This window comes from Silurus aristotelis (assembly GCF_946808225.1).
Source record: "Silurus aristotelis genome assembly, chromosome: 25".
In the NCBI taxonomy this organism is placed as follows: domain Eukaryota; kingdom Metazoa; phylum Chordata; class Actinopteri; order Siluriformes; family Siluridae; genus Silurus; species Silurus aristotelis.
This window is the reverse complement of record NC_139598.1, coordinates 5,911,621-5,932,354: the sequence shown is the minus strand read 5'-3', so window position 1 is coordinate 5,932,354 and position 20,734 is coordinate 5,911,621. Positions and strand designations below refer to the sequence as shown.

The 20,734-nt window shown below is 41.3% G+C and overlaps 1 protein-coding gene across 3 annotated transcripts in view; it reads left to right on the top strand.

The window, feature by feature from the left end:
* Positions 1-20,436, top strand: part of rttn (rotatin) — a 73,141-nt gene extending 52,705 nt beyond the window's left edge. For all 3 annotated transcript variants that reach the window (XM_083530247.1, XM_083530248.1, XM_083530246.1), the window contains exons 40-49: positions 3,643-3,830; positions 5,266-5,371; positions 7,382-7,479; positions 8,350-8,427; positions 9,386-9,512; positions 17,312-17,502; positions 18,529-18,811; positions 18,918-19,021; positions 19,139-19,208; positions 20,297-20,436. In XM_083530247.1, the coding sequence (XP_083386373.1) occupies positions 3,643-3,830; positions 5,266-5,371; positions 7,382-7,479; positions 8,350-8,427; positions 9,386-9,512; positions 17,312-17,502; positions 18,529-18,811; positions 18,918-19,021; positions 19,139-19,208; positions 20,297-20,379 (1,328 nt within the window). In that variant the 3' untranslated portion in view covers positions 20,380-20,436. The remainder of the gene's footprint in view (positions 1-3,642; positions 3,831-5,265; positions 5,372-7,381; positions 7,480-8,349; positions 8,428-9,385; positions 9,513-17,311; positions 17,503-18,528; positions 18,812-18,917; positions 19,022-19,138; positions 19,209-20,296) is intronic.
* Positions 20,437-20,734: the final 298 nt, after the last annotated feature.

Sequence of the window (20,734 nt, the reverse complement as noted above, 5' to 3'; positions counted from 1 at the left end):
AAGGAGACAGGAAGAAGGGATGAAGGAAGAAGTGAACAGAAGATGAATAAAAAAAGAACAGGGAAGAAGAGATGCAGGAACGAGTGCAGTACGAAAACAGAATAAGAATAAAATCAGGTGAATGAAAGAAGGAGAAAGAGGGGAAAATGAAGGGAGGAAGAGGGATAAATGATGCAGAAAAAAACCCCCAAAGAATCAAAGAAAGGATACAGGAAAGAAGAAAAGGAGAACAAAAAGAACAAGAGATAGTGGGTTTATTCCTAAAGAGACATTGTTCTGGTAAAGGGTTGAAAAGAACGGGATATAAGAGGAGAGAAAGAAACGAGGGATGAGTTCTGTACATCCAGTATACAGGTAAGTGGCGCAGACTGAAAGAAAGCTTAAAAAAGGAGAGTGTCGATGGTTACGAGGTATAAAAAGATGACGAGGAAGGAACAAGTGATGAAGCGATAAAGGCAGGAGGGAAGACAGCTGCAGGAAAGACAGCAAATTCCGGAGACAGGAAGCGAGCAGAGCAAAGAGAGGGATAAAGAATGGATGAGCAGCATGAAGAGAGCCCCGCGGGGCGCAGGAACGCGAGGACGGAGCGAGGGGAGAGGGCAGGGAGCGAGGGATGACTGCTGAATGAGTGACAGCACGAGGGGTAGCAGAAAAGGAAAGGAAGGAAGAGAGACAGCTTGTTATCACTGGGTGGGTTGCGCTCTTGCTGTTTGTGACAGATTGGGATGGAAGGATGGGGAAGGATAGAGAGAAGGAGAGATTTTATTTCTGACAGATGTGTGCGATTGTCGTGGAGCAGGTGGGTGAGATGAACATCCACTGCATCTCCTCCAGCACTCCTCCACCTTTTTTATTTATTTTTTATTATTATTATTTAATTTTAATTTTTTTTACGAGGAAAACAAAACACAAAGAAACAAGACTCTGATTTGATTCCGATTATGACTTCATGGAAGGTCAAAAGTTTGCGGACACCACACCTGCGATTCTCATGTGCTTTTTTTTTTTCTTTTTTTTTTTGGAACATCTCATTTCCACATTTATTCCCCATTTACTATTATAATAAATTCTTCTGAGAAGATGTCTTAATAGATCTTGGAGTGCGCTCGTGGAGATTTCGCGTTTGGGTGAGGAGGACTGGGGGGTGCAGTCAGCGTTCCAATTGATCCCAAAGGTCTTCAATAGGGTTGAGGTCAGAGCTCTATAGCAGGAGATCTTCCACTCCAACCCATGTAAAGCATATCTTCATGGAGTTTACATGGGTTGGAATAGAAGATCTTTTTTAGTGGCCTGCTCGTAAACTCTATTAAACACCTTTGGGATGAATTGAAACGTTGACTGCACCCCAGACCTCCTCACCTCACCTACATCAGTACATGACTTTACAAACACGAATCATCTTCCCAGAAGAGTTGAGGTTAACAGTAAATGGGGACTCAATGTGGAATGGGATGTTTTTCACTAACACAGTAAGACCATTGCACCTAATCAATTTTACATATTAAAAAAACAAATATGACTATGGATTATTCTAAACAGAAGCACTGGAAATGATTTGACCTCGTTGGTGTTATGAGCACAGGGTAGCGTGACCCAGTTTGTCCTGTATATATTGCTGACTCCGTTCAACCTACAGCTGCGTCAGTGGTGGAGTTTTGAACTTGTTTTGACTGCCACTTGGCAGGGGCGATTTTAGTTTTTTTTTTTAATGGGGGGTGGCACAGGGGGGACCAAGAACCAGTCAGGGGGGTCCATAGGAAAAGTCATGTGGGATGACATAAAAACGACACTGCACAAGTGCCTGGACAAACGCATCTCTCTTTTTAAAAATAAAAACCATTGAACAGACAACAGTTCTGTACCGCATCCTACCCGTCTTTCACATGGTTTGTTCTGGAACAAATGTTAAATGTATTGCTGCTGTGGCTGACTTTGTCGACTTTGCTTTTTTTCCCCTAGAAAATTCTGTTTAAAATTAAACAAACCTGTAACTCAGTTCTGAATGTTACACAAATAGTATATTAAATGGCCATATTTTTTATCCGATTAAAGACAAAATAATTTCAATCTGAAGCCGTTCTCGGACATTGCAAACCAAAAGCAAAAATGTAAGACTACCATGCAAAAAAAAAAAAACTTTAGTTTATTCAATACAAACAGGATTGAACTTTTCTGCATCGGAAAATTCCAAGTGTCAGAACGCTAACATTATTAAAGCCCCACATTTTACAACGTTACTGCAGACTATTTGAGCGATTGTGCCTTTACTTTTTAAAACAACAGAAAGAAACGTAACATAACGATTTCTATTATAAGAGGTGCATCGCGGCTGAATAAGTACAACCTCTAAAGAGCTTTCAGTAGGAATAAACGCATTGCAATAATAAAGTTTATCACGGTGGTTACGTTCCAAAACGAAAAAAAAAACCACGATAAGCGAAAACCGCGATAAGATTTTGTTATTGTTTAAGCCCACACACTTTAAACACACCCAGAACACATTTGCAAGAATATAGCGAGCTGAATTTAGTGTAAAGTCGTAGAAATCACATTTATAGTGAGTACATGTACTTTACAGTGTACAGTTCTGTAGCGTAGCCTGTGCGTAGTTTCTCTGCTTGATTATTGGTTGAAGTGTCCTATAAGGTAAAAAAAAAAAAGAGGCATGTTAAAGATACGTCACTGCATTTTTTTTTTTCCTTTGCTTTCTGTACTGTATTCATATTTTACTAGTATTCATATTAGTTATGTGGCAACTGCAATTCCGTGATAAACCGGGTGCAGGAGAATCGAACCAAGTTAATGCGGGAGATTACTGTATATATTAAAATAACTCTATGTGCATATGTACACAGTGTATATAATGTATACATTTATGTATGTTTATATAGAAACCGTGACACCCCCCCCCCCCCCCCCCCCCCACACACACACACACACACACACACACACACACACACTATATTGCCAAAAGTATTTGGACACCTGACTTTTCTGCCTATATGTGGTTCTTTTCCAAACTGTTACCACAAAAGCTAGAGGCACACAATTTTACCAGATCGGGTTTACATGCTGTGGAGAGGAAGATCTTGAAGATCACCTAAATCACTACCTGCCTTTCGTAATACCCTTGTGGCTGATGAACACAAATATCCATAAAGCACACTCCAAAATCTAGTGGAACATCTTCAAAGAAAAGCGGAGGAATTATAAGAGAAAGTTGGGACTAAATGTGGAATGCAATGCTCAAAAATCACATACCAGACTTATGACTAGGTGACCCAATACTTATAATATAGAGTATATCAGTGTTCAATCATTAATATCATTCTATTAATAGATCATTGTGCTGAGAGTAACATTTAAAGTCTTTTCACATGAAGTTGAGTTGAAATAAGCAAAGAATCTTGTAGCAAAAATGATCATAGGACCATTGTAGACATAATAAATCATAAGTACATTGGAAGGTAAATACTTTTGTACTTTTACTCAAGTGTAAGTTTAAAGGGATCACTTTTACCGGAGTAACATTTTACCTGCTGTTTCTCAACTACATGCTTTGTGTACTTCATCCACCACTGGTTTTCTCTGCACCGTAACAGCTGTATTACAGTAGTCCTAAAAGTCCATATCTTTTCTTAGACACCGTCCGTGCCTGTGTGGACCAGTGCGACTCGGATTCGTCGCTCTACACGGCGTCTGCGCAATTCCTCTGCGTGCTGTTTTCCGAAGAGGCAAAGAAGAGAGGCACGGGCGAAGACAAGTCCGCTTCTCTAAGCGTTGCTCTGAATACTGAGTCAGGAGAGAAGCTCTGTGGATTGCTGCTGGAGGTAAAGTTGAGCGGCACACTGAAATAAAGTGCAAACACTGTCCAAGAAATGATTTTGGTTTATTAGATATATTGGCTATTAAAATGGCATTATTAACATTATAATGACACTATTTTTTTTATATTCATGGCAATTGAAACCAAAATAAACCAAATTCAAGCAATATTAATAACCAGAGGTTGAATGATTGTGGATTTTACCGATAGGTAGGTTGGATTTTTTTTTTTTTTTTTTTGCAATAACTGATTGACCAACTGATAATTTTTCAAATGGATACTGGATAAAATAACAAAATGAACACTATATATAAAATAGTACTGAACTTTATTAAAAAAAAAATATATACAAAAACTACAGAATCGTGAAAATGTTGTGAAGAAAATAAATATATTCATTAATAAATACAATTATATCAGTTTTAAATACAATAAAGCAGTTTATTGATAAAAACAAACGGCACGTGGCATCTTTGATGCGCCCCTAGAGGCGGCCCTTGTAATGACGGAAATGATCGGAAGCCGGAAAAACCATAGGTATGGATTTTTTACGATAGTTTCAGCAATCAGCTGTCAGTGCCTCGACCCCTTTTAAGGGAAAATTAATGGAAATTTTAGTTTGGAAGCCAACTTTTGTTCTCAAATACAGATATTTGTCTCTGGAATTGTTTAAAGGGGCCGTAGTTCGGGGATCCCTGTGGTAGATAGGAGTCTAGAGAACTAGTAGAACACCACGTACACTGGTGTCATAAGCATCGTTCCACCACCTTTATTAGAACCGATGGCCTTTATGAATTAAAGGCAAGGAATACTACACCTTAAATACATTTTAGGCTCAATATTAAGACAAAAGTATTGGGACACCTGACCTTTGGTTTGGAATTGGAATTTTAAACTGAAAAGTGTGTATAAACAACTCCATAAGACACCTCTTGTCATGAATGATAGAATGTTGTTTTTAAGTCTGGAACATGTACTGTGTTTCGGGTCTAAGTCACTGTAAGTTTTCAGATTTCAATCAGTTTCCTGCACATTAACCAAACGCCTACACAGGAAAGTTTCTCCTGGAGTTATACAAAGCTTTCGATCATCAATGCGGCGAAGACTTGAATCGCTTCCTCTGTTCTCGTAGTTTCGTTATTGCGTCGCTGCTAAAATCAGAACTGATCCAGAAATCTCGCTGTGAGGATGAGCACGGACACCAGGCCGTTGTGAGAACCAATGCGTTCTCGCTCACATTTATCTAAAGAGCGATGGAAATATACAGTAAGGCATTTGAACGTGTCAGAGCTCCTTTTGTATCACAATACAGAGCTTATCATGTTTGCAGGCCATGTTACATAAGCTGAGATTGCAAAACAACTTCCTCTATAAGCTTTGATTGATCTCTGGATGGAAGGTTGTTAAATGTCACCCACCTTTTCCGTTCTGTTGTGCAGCAATATGAAAAAACTCCATTCCACGACCCTCTGAAGAAGGTCACAGCAAAGCTCCTGATGTCTCTCCTTGCCTGCAGCTACAGAGCGCAGAGTTACGCCTGTAAAGGTGAGAAATCCTCCTGTTGAAGCATGCATAACAAGTACACGTGACGGTACACGTATTCGTACAGAACCGCTTCGGTTCGGAACTTATGTGTAATGAATGCAATTGTTTTTACAGGCTGAACAACAGTTACAATCTGAGTTCCCTCACGAACATATTAATCGGCGTACCACAAGTTTGTTTAGTCTCCGCCTCACAGTTTAAGCGTTTTTTTTTTATTATTATTATTATTATAAACTTGAAAACACACAATGTTGCCAAGGGTATAAAATATAAACCAGAGTTAGACAATTCCACATATCAAGGGAGTGAATAAATGAAGGATTAAAGGAATGAAGACATTTGTAAAAGTATGCTGAAATATGTAGAGCAGTTAAGTAAAACATAACAATGGAAAATATTTACATACATTACATATTTAATGTAATGTCAAAAAAAAAAAAACACTCTTATATACATAACTATAAACTATTTAATTTTATTTTCCCTTTTATCCGATCAATTAGATTTGTGCCAATTTAATCTAATGTTTCGGTAATATAATAAAAAGTTTTTTGCATTTATTTGATTTATATTTTTTTAGATCTATTATTTATTTTATAAAATATAAAAAATATTATTTAATATTATTTAATCAAGCAGGCATTTGATTCAAAATTGTTTAAAAAACGCTCAACGTTCACAAATGTTAATAATAATAAACTGCGTTAAACACATTAAAAACGGCAAGCAATTTTTTAAATTTGCATTCCCCCAACCGCACCCAATTTTAACCCGAAGCGTGACTTAAACATCCGAGGTATGTCTCGAATTGTGAATTTTGTGTATCGTTACACCCCTAATAACAAGATTATTAACTTAAACTGGAAAATCTAAAATGGCTCCCGTATTGATACAAATTTTCCCAGTCCACCAGCTTTTACTTGTTTTGTCTGGAGATCAGAATAGTAGAGTGAGAGACTGTTTTGAATATTGTATTGAGCTGGTTTGACAAAAAAAAAAAAAAACCTCACAGAAGCACCTACTCCTCTGCTCTTTTTAAGAAATTCAGATTAAATCGAAATGCAAACTGAAACGTCCCCAAGCCTACACACTCCTCCTCCTTCCCTGGGTAGATCTTTTGTCGCTTGGCCTTTATTTGCATTGGAACATGACAGACTCTTATATTGCAGCACACAGCAGTACATGCTGTTTTTTTTTTTTTTTTTTTTTTTTAGATTTTTTTTTTTATTTCAGCATAACTTCAGTACTTTCAAATTAGAAATTAATATTTTTGAATATTTATTCAAAAGATTGTTCTGAAGATTTTTCTTCATTGTAGATGACTTTGTAAGTGCCTGCTTTACTGTTCACCCCGATTGTAAAGAGTGCTTATTTGAGGCGGTAGGTCAGCAGTCAAGGCACTTGACTCCAGGGGGCGCTGTATCATGGCTGACCCAACATTTTGGATACGTGATGAAAGAATTTAACTGTGATGTAATGTTATAAGTGACTAGTGGCCTCTTATTATTGCACGTTTTATATACACTGATCAGGTATAATCTGCTTCTAACACTGATCAAGTTGACGTGTTAGAAGCAGGAAAAATGGGCGAGCGTAAGAATTTGAGCGGGTTTGACGAGGGCCAAATTGTGACGTCTAGACGACTGGGTTAGAGCATCTCCAAAACTGCAGCTCTGATGGGATGTTCTGGTCTGCAGTGGTCAGTATCTATCAAAAGTGCTCCAAGGAAGGAACAGTGGTGAACCGGTGACAGGGTCACGGGCGGCCGACGCTCATTGATGCACGTGGGGAGCGAAGGCTGGTCCGTGTGTTCTGATCCAACAGACGAGCTCCTGTAGCTCAAGTAGCTGAAGAAGTTCATGCTGTTTATGCTCGATGGGCAGCAAAAGGGGGACCAACACAATATTATGCAGGTGGTCATAATGTTATGGCTCATCATTGGCCAGAAAGTTACCAAGCCCTTTTTATTCCACGTAACGATCCGATCTTTTGTTTTGCTTCCTCTGCCAGCGGGTCTTATCGACAGCTGTGTGGAACAAATGAAGCAGATTCACTCTCAGCTTCACCTGGAGTCTGTCAGGCCAGGCAAAACCACACACAGGAAAAAGGTAACCAGATCTCCATTGCGATTGTGTGTACTAAATTGTGTATGAAAGTTGTGTAAGTGTGTAGGTGGTAAAATCCATACTGATAGTTTGCCACATCACATGGTGTGATTTCACTTGTGGGTTAGCACAAGTTTCCACATTTTCGCAAGTGCCGTATATAGTGCGCAAAAAAGCGTCGTCACAGATCGTACACGTGTTTCCTATTTTAGTTCCTCTGTAGAAACGTCTACTCGTTTGGAGATAGAAAAAAAAAAACCACACACCTGCATTTGGTTTAAAATAAAACAAGACATGTTTTCAGTACCATGTGCAACCACTCTGATGAGTTGTAGAAACTGTTCTGTCAAAAGGTGGTGATTAATTTTCAAGAACAGCAGCTCTGAAAATAGTCCCACAGACACGTTCAAAGAAAACAACCCTGGCCTGGGTCAGAAAGACATTCTCTATATGGACAAAAGTTTGTAGGCACCTGATTATAAGATTCATATGTCCTTTCTGAACATCTCATTCCACCTAACCTCCACTCTTTTGGGAAAATGTTTCACTATATTTTAAAGTGGTGGTGTGGAGATTTGTGCTCATTCATCCACAGAGGCTTTAGTAAAGTCAGGTACTGATGTTAGTGAGGTGAGACGCCTAGGGGTGCAGTCAGTGTCCCAATTTATTCCAGAGTTTTTCAGTAGGTTCCTCAAGATCTTCCACTCCAATCCATGTAAACCATATCTTCAAGCCACAACTGTGTGGCTCAATTATTATTATTTTTTTTAATTGTGCATTTGTTACGCAAACACTAAATACTTTTCAGGTTCTTTCTGAATCGTCACCTTGCTCTGTGGTCAATGATTTTGATTGTTGTTTGTTGGTACACAGGACGAAAACGGCATGAAGGAGCTCCGGATGGTGCTGGAGATCCTGAGGAACTGTCTGTATCAGCATAAAGAATGTAAAGTATGTAACTGCTTTATACATTTATGCCTTGTACAAATAAAAATAGAAATGCTGGTTAATTTTGTAATCTTAGTGTTAAATCAGGATGCAGTCACTTGAAGGTTGTAGCAGTGATCACACATCTAAACAGGGATAATGCAGATTGTACCAAGAAAATCTCACCTGAACTTCTCTATAAGTATCAAACGACTGCAATTAATATGCCATACACTATATAGACAAAAGTATTGGGACACTTGACCAGTTATATGCGTTTCTTTCCTAAAAACTGATATCACAAATTTGGAAGCACACAATGGTATCTGATACCTTTTGGATTTGTTAGATGTTAGATTAAAGAAGAGTGGTTATTATAGCAGAAAATGGGGACTGCATGTCGAATGGGATGTTAAAAAAAACACACAAATCTAACAGGCAGGTGTCCGCAATCGTTTGTACGTGTAGTTTTGTGTCTATTGCAGGAGGACCGTAAAAGTGTAGGTAATTGTGTAGCGTGTAGGGTAACCTTGTACATATTACAATGGCTCAATAAATGGCACTATTTGTATGTTTTGGCTGTATTAGTTTCCCACAATTTCTAAGAAGTCCACTTTGAAATATACATTTTATGGCCATGACTATTTTTTTTTTGTGTGTGTCTGATTAAAGACCTGTACATCAATGCTTGCCTTTTATTTCTTTTTTTCTCTTGCTGGCATGAAACAAACTTTCATGCACATCCCAGTGTTGCTTTAACAGATTACGAAGCAGACAAAAATTTTAATGTATAAATGTAAAAAAATATAATTGCATAATACAGAAATCAGTTCAGGCATCTTGGAATTGTGGGCAAACTTTAACACTGTTTATGAACCAAATATGCAAAAAATGATGAATGAATAAATCATTAAAATATTTAAACACTACAATTATTATTAAGTAAAACTCTGTTTGTGTGTTTGTGTTGTATTCCTCACAGGAAGTAGCAACAGATTTAAAGCTCTCTTCTGTCGTGCTGTCGCTTTGGCCGTGGCTCGTTCTGAACGACTCGGGCACGTGTGCAGCATTGGAGCTGCTGTGTGTGTACACGGCAAACTGCACTGGAGGTGAGTCGCAAACCTCAAACGAAGGGGGGGATTGGGGATAAGGTCACTGAGTATTGAGAAATATACATGTTTTCATCCCATTGCTGTATTCGGTTTTCTAAAATATAAAATTAAGAATCTGTACAAATATTTTCCATGAAACAAAGGCTACATCTGCACTAATCAGGATTAATTAGAAAACGTCATAAAAACGCTCTGTGTTTACACTTTTGTTTTCAATCGTTTTTTTTTTAAGTTGCTCATGCACATTAAACGCCTGAAAACGCTTACGTCCTGTAAAATAAATAAATTAATAAAAACCGTAAGACGCTTCGACCCGGGTCATTTCCCCCCCCCTTGCCGTTTAGTTACTTTCCGGCTTTTTGAAATGCTGTTTTAAAGAAAAAACCCTTTCATCGTTTTTGAAAGCTTCTATTTTTACTGTTCACGCTGAAAAGGTGTTTTCAAATGTACCCACTTTGGAGGCCGTTTTGAAAAAGCTACGTTTTTTCTGTTGGCTGTCTCAGTGACGGAAGGCCAAAACGGATAGAATTCTTTTATTTTTTCATTTTTACGAAAACATATTAGTGTGGAAATTTTATTTACTGGACTTTAGTTCTGTTTTATAGTTTCTTGGTTTCAGTTACTGTAGGATTGAAGGTTTACAGTAAAAAAAAAAATACAAATCATAATCATATTTATAAATGATTAACATTGCACTGTGTTTTAGTGCTTTATAATATGGTCTTGTGGAAGTCTGCATATTTGAGCCTGGAAAAGTATGAAATCTCAAAATGAATAATGTGTAGGAACCCTGTCCCAGGCTTGACCTTATATGAAAAATGTAGGTGGGATAAAAGGCGTGGTGTTTGGAGCCCGGAATTACTGTCAGACATGTTTGAAATGATTCCGTTTCCTAGAAGTTGAAGAAATCATGAAAACGTATATAAGTAGTTGATATTGAGTCTTGTAAGGGACGTTGTACGTTCCAGCATGGCAATGCCCCTGTTCACAAACCCAGCTCCATGAAGATATGCTTTACATGAGTTGGAGTGAAAGATCTTGAGTGGCCTTCTATAGACCTGAAAAGCTGAATGAACCCCAGTCATGTTCCGAGTCATCACTCAGTACTGTAGGAGCTCAGCGTAGATAACTGACATAAGCGCTAAGGCTACAATAGCGACACTGTTGGTCTGAGTGGAGTGTTTGAGATGCGTCAAACAATGAGGTCTGGCAGAGGCTCTATTGTTATGCTCGCTTACATAACATTTAAAGCATTCGTTCCCCACATTTAGTCTCTATTTGCTGTTACAATAACCTCCACTCTTCTGGGAAGATGTTTCACTAGATTTTGTGGAGATTTGTGCTCACACAAGGGTCCTAGTAAAGTCAGGTACTTATGGATTGAGGAGGCCTGGGGTTTGAGCTCAGGGCTCTATAGCAGGAGATCTTCGACTCCAACCCATCTAAATCATATCTGTATGGAGATGGATTTGGGTACAGGGTCACTGTCATGCTGGAAGAGGTTTAGATCTGTTAGTTCAAGTGAAGGAAAAATGTCATTCATGCGCTTCCAACTTAGTGGTAACATTTTGTAGAAGAAGAACATGTGACTGGAAAAAGGTCGCGGGTCCCAGTGCATTTGTCTCCACAGTGTAGCTTCACTCCATTGTTCTTCTATCAAGAGTGAAAGTTTTGTTCGCATGTTAAGCAAAAATGGCAAAAGCGGTGCTATTTTTACCAAGGTATTGCCATGGACTTCACTTTGGAAAAATATGGTAATGTTTTTTTTTTTATGTGAGTGTAGCAATGATGCTTGAGCTCATAGAACACAGAGTGACAAAACAGGATGTGGTTTCACACCTCTCATGTAGCTTTTTATTGTATTTCGAGATGTTTAATTTTTGGTCTCATGCTGTATTTCACCTGAAGTTTCAGTATGACACAAAGTGGTAGAAGAACTACACAAAATCTCAATTGCTATTGTTATGAATTATTATTAGCATTTTTTTGTTGTTGTTTTTTTTGGTTATTTAACCTGTCACTTAATGTTGTTTTTGCTCAGTGGATAAAACATTGGAACACAAGGTTGTAAGTTCAAATCCCAGCACCACCAAATTGCCATTATTGGGCCTCTGGGCAAGGCCTTTAACCCTTAACTGCTTAGATGTATTAAAACAAATGAGGACATTGTATTAAGTATTAAATTAAGTATTTTTTGTTAAATGAGAAAATCCTGGCACAGGTGGTCTCAGGAGGGTTTTTTCTTTGTGTAGCTATGGCAACAAATTAAAAATGCTCCAACATTTATTGTCATACAGAAAAGAGAGACATCATACCTAACAGGTCTACTTTTATTGGCATCCACTTACAGTGAATACAAAATGTTGCAAAAGATTTTGCTCTTTCTGTTGCCCTTCGTCTCTGGAGCTGTTAGACCAAAGCGCAAACTATAGTTGTTACACAGGCACAAGAAACATCTAAAGAAACATCAAAATGTCTACATATCAGAGAATTAATCAGTTTTGCAAATGAGTTTGCATCGATAGTTGATTGCTGGAACTATCGTCTATCTACAAAAATCCATACCGATAGTTTTTCCGGTTTCCACTCTGCTGTCATTACAAGAGCGGCCTCTAGAGGCGAATCACTGATGCCACGTGCTCTTTGTTTATCCACGTGAGACTACGCACTGCACAAAGAGCGCGATATTATTTGTACAATTTATTGAACGTATGAATGTATTTCAGCGTTTGTAGAATCAATTACTCCTCCTTCTCAGCCGTCGCGTGGGAAACAAGGTCACGTTTTTTCACATCACTCCTGATAAACAGATATCATGTCCCTCCTTTCCCCTTTTTCACGCCTTGCAAAAACACCTTGCAGTAGACTTGGTTCTGTGCATCATCGACACACTGTTTGCACTCATACTTTGCCTGTGGAGGTTTTTTTTAGGTTTCGTTACAAATATTTCCGACAAAATTGCAATGTGGCACAACATCTGCCAACCTAGAAACCCTGTTAATGACAGTCTTGTTCATGTCTCCTACTCTGTGCATTGTGGGGCAGTATAAATGCTGCCTCAGTGGACTTCTAGTAATGCATACAGCTGTCAAATAGTAACGTAGCAATTTTATGTTGGCGGTCACTCAAAAGATGTTATGAGTACAGTATGTAGTGAATGAGTAATAAATCGTTCAAAGGGCTTATTAAATCTAGCAATAAATATAGTATTAATGACTTAAGGCAAACAATAAAACACAAATAAAACAGTGAGTCATTGAGAGCAGTCAAACATAAAGCTGTTCCTTTAGAGTTTATTTATTTATTTATTTTTAGCAACAAGAACGTCTTCAAAATGAGGAATTTGGAATCTGTCATACTTATATGAAGCAAAAATAATGAAACGAATGTTTACTGCTGTTTAAAAGTAATCGCAGATGTTCGAATAAACTGGGCCAAGCCAGCAGTGACATATATAAGATAATAATGACTAATATTTTTGGCAATAAATAGTTCACAGACATGCATTCATTTAGTGTCGGCTATTTTGATCTTTGTCACGATATTACTGTCGCATGCCAGCAGGATATATTAAGTGAGTTTTAAGTGTTTTTTTTTGGTAAATGAGAAAATCCTGGCTCAGGAGGTTTTTTTTTTTTTTTTTTTTTATGTGTGTAGCTATGGCAACAAATTAAAAATGCTCCAACATTTAGGTCATACAGAAAAGAGAGACATCATACCTAACAGGTCTACTTTTATTGGCATCCACTTACAGTAAATACAAAATGTTGCAAAAAATGTTGCTCTTTCTGTTGCCCTTCGTCTCTGGAGCTGTTAGACCAAAGCGCAAACTATAGTTGTTACACAGACACAAGAAACATCAAAAGGTCTACATATCAGAGGTCGACCGATTAATCAGTTTTGCAGATGAGTTTGCATCGATAGTTGATTGCTGGAACTATCGTCTATCTGCAAAAATCCATACCGATAGTTTTTCCGGTTTCCACTCTGCTGTCATTACGAGAGCGGCCTCTAAAGGCGAATCACTGATGCAACGTGCTCTTTGTTTATCCACGTGAGACTACGCCCTGCACATAGAGCGCGATATTATTTGTATAATTTATTCCATCCATCCATCCATCCATCTTCTCCCGCTTATCCGATGCCGGGTCGCGGGGGCAGCAGTCTAAGCAAAGATGCCCAGACTTCCCTCTCCCTAGACACTTCTTCCAGCTCTTCCGGGGGGACACCAAGGCTTTCCCAGGCCAGCCGGGAGACATAGTCTCTCCAGCGTGTCCTAGGTCTTCCCCGGGGTCTCCTCCCAGTGGGACGCGCCCGGAACACCTTCCCAGGAAGGCGTCCAGGAGGCATCCGGAACAGATGCCCGAGCCACCTCAGCTGACCCCTCTCGATGTGGAGGAGCAGCGGATCTACTCTGAGCTCCTCCCGAGTGACTAAGCTTCTCACCCTATCTCTAAGGGATCGCCCAGCCACCCTGCGGAGGAAGCACATTTCGGCCGCCTGTATCCGGGATCTTGTCCTTTCGGTCATGACCCAGAGCTCATGACCATAGGTGAGAGTAGGAACGTAGATTGACCGGTAAATCGAAAGTTTCGCCTTGCGGCTCAGCTCCTTCTTCACCACGACAGACCGGTACATCGACCGCATTACTGCAGAAGCTGCACCGATCCGTCTGTCAATCTCCCGTTCCACCCTTCCCTCACTCGTGAACAAAACCCCAAGATACTTAAACTCCTCCACTTGCGGCAGGAACTCCCCACCAACCTGAAGTGGGCAAGCCACCCTTTTCCGACTGAGGACCATGGCCTCGGATTTGGAGGTGCTGATTCTCATCCCAGCCGCTTCACACTCGGCTGCAAACCGTCCCAGTGCATGCTGAAGGTCCTGGTCTGATGAAGCCAACACGACAACATCATCTGCAAAGAGCAAAGACGAAATCGTGTCGTCACCAAACCGGACACCCTCCGACCCCTGGCTGCGCCTAGAAATTCTGTCCATAAAAATTATGAACAGAACCGGTGACAAAGGGCAGCCCTGCCGGAGTCCAACATGCACCGGGAACAAGTCTGACTTACTGCCGGCAATGGGAACCAAGCTCCTGCTTCGGTCATACAGGGACCGGACAGCCCTTAGTAAAGGGCCCCCGACCCCATACTCCCGGAGCACCCTCCACAGGCCGCCGCGAGGGACACAGTCGAATGCCTTTTCCAAATCCACAAAGCACATGTGGACTGGTTGGGCAAACTCCCATGAACCCTCCAGCACCCTGTAGAGGGTATAGAGCTGGTCCAGTGTTCCACGGCCTGGACGAAAACCACATTGTTCCTCCTGAATCCGAGGTTCTACTATCGGCCGTATTCTCCTCTCCAGTACCCTGGCATAGACTTTCCCAGGTAGGCTGAGAAGTGTGATCCCCCTATAGTTGGAACACACCCTCCGGTCCCCCTTCTTAAAAAGAGGGACCACCACCCCGGTCTGCCATTCCAGAGGCACTGTCCCCGACTGCCACGCGATGCTGCAGAGGCGTGTCAGCCAAGACAGCCCCACAACATCCAGAGACTTGAGGTACTCAGGGCGGATCTCATCCACCCCCGGGGCCCTGCCACCGAGGAGTTTCTTTACTACCTCGGTGACTTCAGCTTGGGTGATGGACGAGTCCGCCTCTGAGCCCTCAGCCTCTGCTTCCTCAATGGAAGACGTGACGGCGGGATTGAGGAGATCCTCGAAGTATTCCTTCCACCGTCCAACGACATCCCCAGTTGAGGTCAACAGCTCCCCACCTCTACTGTAAACAGCATTGGTGGGGCACTGCTTTCCCCTCCTGAGGCGCCGGACGGTTTGCCAGAATCTCTTCGAGGCCAGCCGATAGTCCTTCTCTATGGCCTCACCGAACTCCTCCCAGGCCCGAGTTTTTGCCTCGATAACCACCCGGGCTGCAGTTCGCTTGGCCTGCCGGTACCCGTCAGCTGCCTCAGGAGTCCCACAAGCCAACCAGGCCAGGTAGGACTCCTTCTTCAGCTTGACGGCATCCCTTACTTCCGGTTTCCACCACCGGGTTCGGGGATTGCCGCCTCGACAGGCACCGGAGACCTTACTGCCACAGCTCCGAGCGGCCGCTTCGACAATGGAGGTGGAGAACATGGTCCACTCGGACTCAATATCTCCGGCCTCCCTCGGGATCTGGTCAAAGCTCCGCCGGAGGTGGGAGTTGAAGATCTCTCTGACAGGAGGCTCGGCCAAACATTCCCAGCAGACCCTCACAGTACGCTTGGGTCTGCCGAGTCTGTCCAGCTTCCTCCCCCGCCATCGGATCCAACTCACCACCAGGTGGTGATCAGTTGACAGCTCCGCCCCTCTCTTTACCCGAGTGTCCAAGACATACGGCCGCAGGTCAGATGAAACGACCACCAAGTCGATCATCGACCTACGGCCTAGGGTGTCCTGGTGCCACGTGTACTGATGGACACCCTTATGCTTGAACATGGTGTTCGTTATGGACAAACTGTAACTAGCACAGAAGTCCAATAACTGAACACCGCTCGGGTTCAGATCAGGGGGGCCGTTCCTCCCAATCACGCCCCTCCAGGTGTCACTGTCGCTGCCCATGTGTGCATTGAAGTCTCCTAGTAGAACGACGGAGTCCCCAGTCGGAGCACTGTCCAGCACCCCTCCCAGAGACCCCAAGAAGGCCGGGTACTCTATACTGCTGTTTGGCCCGTAGGCACACACGATAGTGAGAGACCTATCCCCGACCCGTAGGCGCAGGGAAACGACCCTCTCGTTCACCGGGGTAAACTCCAACACATGGCGGCTGAGCTGGGGGGCTATAAGCAAACCCACACCAGCCCGACGCCTTTCACCATGGGCAGCTCCAGAGTTGTAAAGAGTCCATCCTCTCTCTCGAGGAGTGTGGTTCCAGAGCCCAGGCCGTGCGTAGAGGTGATCCCGACTATCTCTAGTCGGAACCTCTCAACCTCACGCACAATCTCAGGCTCCTTCCCCGCCAGCGAGGTGACATTTCACGTCCCTAGAGCTAGCTTCCGTGTCCAGGGATCGGGTTGTCGAGGCCTCCACCTTCGACTGCTGCCCGATCCTCTTAGCACCGGCCCCTTACGGTCCCTCCTGCAGGTGGTGAGCCCACTGGAAGGCGGCCCCACGTCGCTCCTTCGGGCTGAGCCCGGCCGGACCCTGTGGGGGAAGGCCCGGCCACCAGGCGCTCGCATACGAGCCCCAACCCCGGGCCTGGCTCCAGGGTGGGGCCCCGGCTGCGCCATACCGGGCGACGTCACGGTCCCTGATGTAGTATCTCTCATAAGGGGTTTTGAACCGCTCTTAGTCTGACCCGTCGCCCAGGACCTGTTTGCCTTGGGAGACCCTACCAGGGGCATATAGCCCCGGACAACATAGCTCCTAGGGTCATTCGAGTACTCAAACCCCTCCACCACGTTAAGGTGGCAGTTCAAGGAGAGGCGTATAATTTATTGATTATATAATTATATTTATTAATTAACATTCATATTTATTTCATTTTTCGTTCATTTTTTTTGTAATAAAGTTCAGTTTTATTTTACATTTAGTTTTATGTTTTTTTAATCCAGTATCCATTAAAACTATCGATTGATTGATTGGTTTATGAGTGGATTATTTTCCCGTGTTTTTTTAATATTTACGTATTTCACACATAGTCACTGCTGTCATCTGCGCTATTATTAGTTTAGCTGTTTACGCTCTCTCTCGCTCTCTCTTGCTCTCTTGCTCTCTCTCTCTCTCTCTCTCTCTCTCTCTCTCTCTCTCAGCGTGCAGCGCCGTATGTGGTAGTTCCACTCACGCCGCTTTACCTCGAAATCCTGTGACGAACTCTCTGATGCATGCGGTAATGAAGCTGGCGTCGCAGGTTCCTCCTGACAATAGTAGCATCCATGCTCTTTCTTTCTCTCTGCTCGCTAATCTGTCCGTCTCCAGAGACTGCCGAGGCCTCCTACAGAAGGTACAGTGCAATGTTACTGTACGCTCGATGTAAGTTTGCACCCTGCACACTTTTTTGGTTTAATAGAATGTCTATGGAAGGGCTCCATGTAGGAGGAAGCGGTATTTCAAGGCGGCTTTCGATCTTTTATGATAAAGGAGAACGATAAGCAGAAGCTTCAGCTGTGTGTCTCTTACACAGTTCGAGAAACCATCCCTGTAATCCGAGTGTTCCATAAAAAGCTTTTCAGGATCACACCTCCTGTTGGTCTTAAATGATTCAAATCGAGGAATTATTTAGAGTTTTGCAGCTTCCTTTGAATTTCTCTGGATTAATGTGAAGGCCGTCTTCAAGTTCGGTTAGGAATTATCGGAGCTTCTGCATTATTGACGTTCTCTTTCCTTCATGCACGCCTTGTTGTTTTGGTCACCAAAAATCATAGTTAAATAAATTCTACATTAAAATAAAAACAAAACAAACCAACCCTGTACTTTCAGTGCCATATCCTTTCCGAGCGCTGCGTTTTCGTACTGCATTATTAAAACAACAACCTCAATTCTCTACACGAAGCTTACAGTGCTTCGCCCCTATTGCCTGTATCTTACCTACCTGGATCCTGCCATGAAAATAGCCACTGATGCTGGCATGCTATTAAAAGAACAATAAACAAAAAAATGAATTCAAACTCGTAATTATTGATATGATATAAAAGAGAGAATTGAGGTTGTTGTTTTAATAATGCAGTACGAAAACGCAGCGCTCGGTAAGGATATGGCACTGAAAGTACAGGGTTGGTTTGTTTTGTTTTTATTTTATTTTAATTACAAAGAAGGAACAGTTTTGTTGATTCCCAGAAAAAAAAACAAGAGTTAGAGAACATAAGAAATGTGACCAATGTGGAAAAAAAATAAAAACTAGAAAATTCCAAACTAAATTCAGAATTGGAGAAACTTTGGGGTCGGTATACACTTAATCTCTTTCTCAAAGGGCTAAAATCATAGTCATAATTTAGTTTCTTTTCTCTTCCACTTTTTTTTTTTTTTTAAGAGCAACTTCCTGCAGCATTTCCTGTCTCTCCCGGTGCCTCGGGTGAGCGGTAAAAGCAGCAAAAGCAGCACCGCAGCAGTGGTTCTGTGTCAGTGGCTCCAGCTGATGCTGAACATCTCTTTCGAAGAAGACGGCCAGCAGATGATCATGAAGATGCGAGGAGCTCTGGAGATGCTGACTGATCTGGCTCAGGGCAAACACAGCGATCAGAAACACATGGCTCTGCTCATCCTCCATAACATCTGCTTCTGCTCGGCCAACAAACCCAGAGTCCTTTCCTGCGGTAGGAACTGTGTAGTAGCAGCGTCTAGACGTCTGTCTCGAGTCTGCGCATGTGTCGGAGAGACAGCTTTTATACGTGTTAATGCGATATTCTTCTCATCTCTCAGACAAAGCCGTAGAGCTGCTCGTGTCGTGTTTGGACAGCGGCTCATTAAACGTCCGTGCTCTCGGAGCTTCAGCACTGTGGGCTTTACTGCACAACTATCAGAAGGTATTTCAAGGCTTTTTAAGCATCCATTGCTTGTGTGAGTGTTTTAAAACAATCTACAAAAATTCCCTACACTGATACGTGTTTAACATGTTTTGGTTTCTGATTTTCTCTTCAAAGGCAAAGGTGACCCTGAAGTGTCCCTCCATCAGACTGAAAGTGGACACAGCGTACACACTCGCTCAAAAAGGTTTGACATAACACACTTTTTATTTATATATATATATATATACATATATATAGCCAAATGTTTGAGGACACCTGGTCATAAGTATGGTACAGTATGTGCTTTTCGAGCATCGCATTCCACATTTAGTCCAAATTTGCTCTTATAATTTCTTCCACTCTTCTGGGAAGATGTTCCACTAGATTTTGGAGTGTGCTTGTGGAGATTTGTGTTCATCAGCCAGTACTGATGTGCAGTGGAGGAAATGATGATTTGATCCCCTGCTGATTTTGTAAATTGACCCCCTTATAAAGAAATGAACAGTCTAGAATTTGTATGGTCGGTTTATTTTAACAGAGAGAGACAGAATATCAAAAGAAAAAATTTATAAATGTTTATTAATTATAAATGACTTTGTATTTTATCGGGTAAAAAAAGTATTCGATCCCCTACTAACCAGCAAGAATTTTGACTCCCACACACCCCAATTAGTCCTGTAGCTTTAAGAAACTCCTCATATCAACTCATTATGTGCATAAAAGACCCCCATCACAGAATCAGCCTCTGTGTGGAGATCTGCAAAAACCTGTCCCATTTTCTGCTAGTCATCAGGTCCTGCCTTAATAGCTTTATTTTTTCCCCCTCACTTGAACCAGGAGCCTAAACCCAGACCTACTGTAACCCAGCATTACACTGACTTTAAGCATAAAGATTAAAAGGCTCAATGATACGTTTTTTTTTTTTTTTTTCGGTTGGAACGAAAACATTTTGAGAGTTTTATTTATTTTTTACATTTTATTTATTATTATTATTATTATTATTATTTTTTTTTTTATTTTAAGTAAGGCCCTGAATGAGCCCAAATCTCCACAACCGCACTCTGAATCTAGTGGAACATCTTTCTTGAACAGTGGAGGATATCATAACGGCAAATAGTGACTTAAATGCGGAATGGGATGTTCATAAAGCACAATCTTATGGTCAGGTGTCCACAAACTTTTGTCCATATAATGTATAAAGCAGTAAAAAGGATACTTTGCAGCGTTTGTATTTTTTTAAACAGCATGATCTATTCTAATACATGTTGCCTTTTTTTTATCCTTTATTAACAGGTGCGGAATCAAAAACCGAAGAGAACACGAACACATATTTATTGAAATGCCTCGAACATCTCAATCGCCTTTTAAACACATGAGCCGCTCAGGCGTAACAGACGTCACGGAAAATGTGAATAGATTTTATATATATATATATATATATATATATATATATATATATATATATATATATATATATATATATATATATATATATATATATATATATATATCGCATTTTTTGTTGTTCCCTTTTTCAAAATATTTAAAGATGCCTGACATAAATGTTATTTAAATCATGGCTTCTCTAGTCTGCAATAAATGTTTTAATGGTTCCCCTGTTTGTTTAGTCTGTCCGAGTGTAGCTTTTTAGTACATTTGAAGGATTTCATACTGTTCAGTGCAAAAGTTTGCATTCCCCCCCCTAAGTTTTTAGTTGCAAAGAAAGAACAA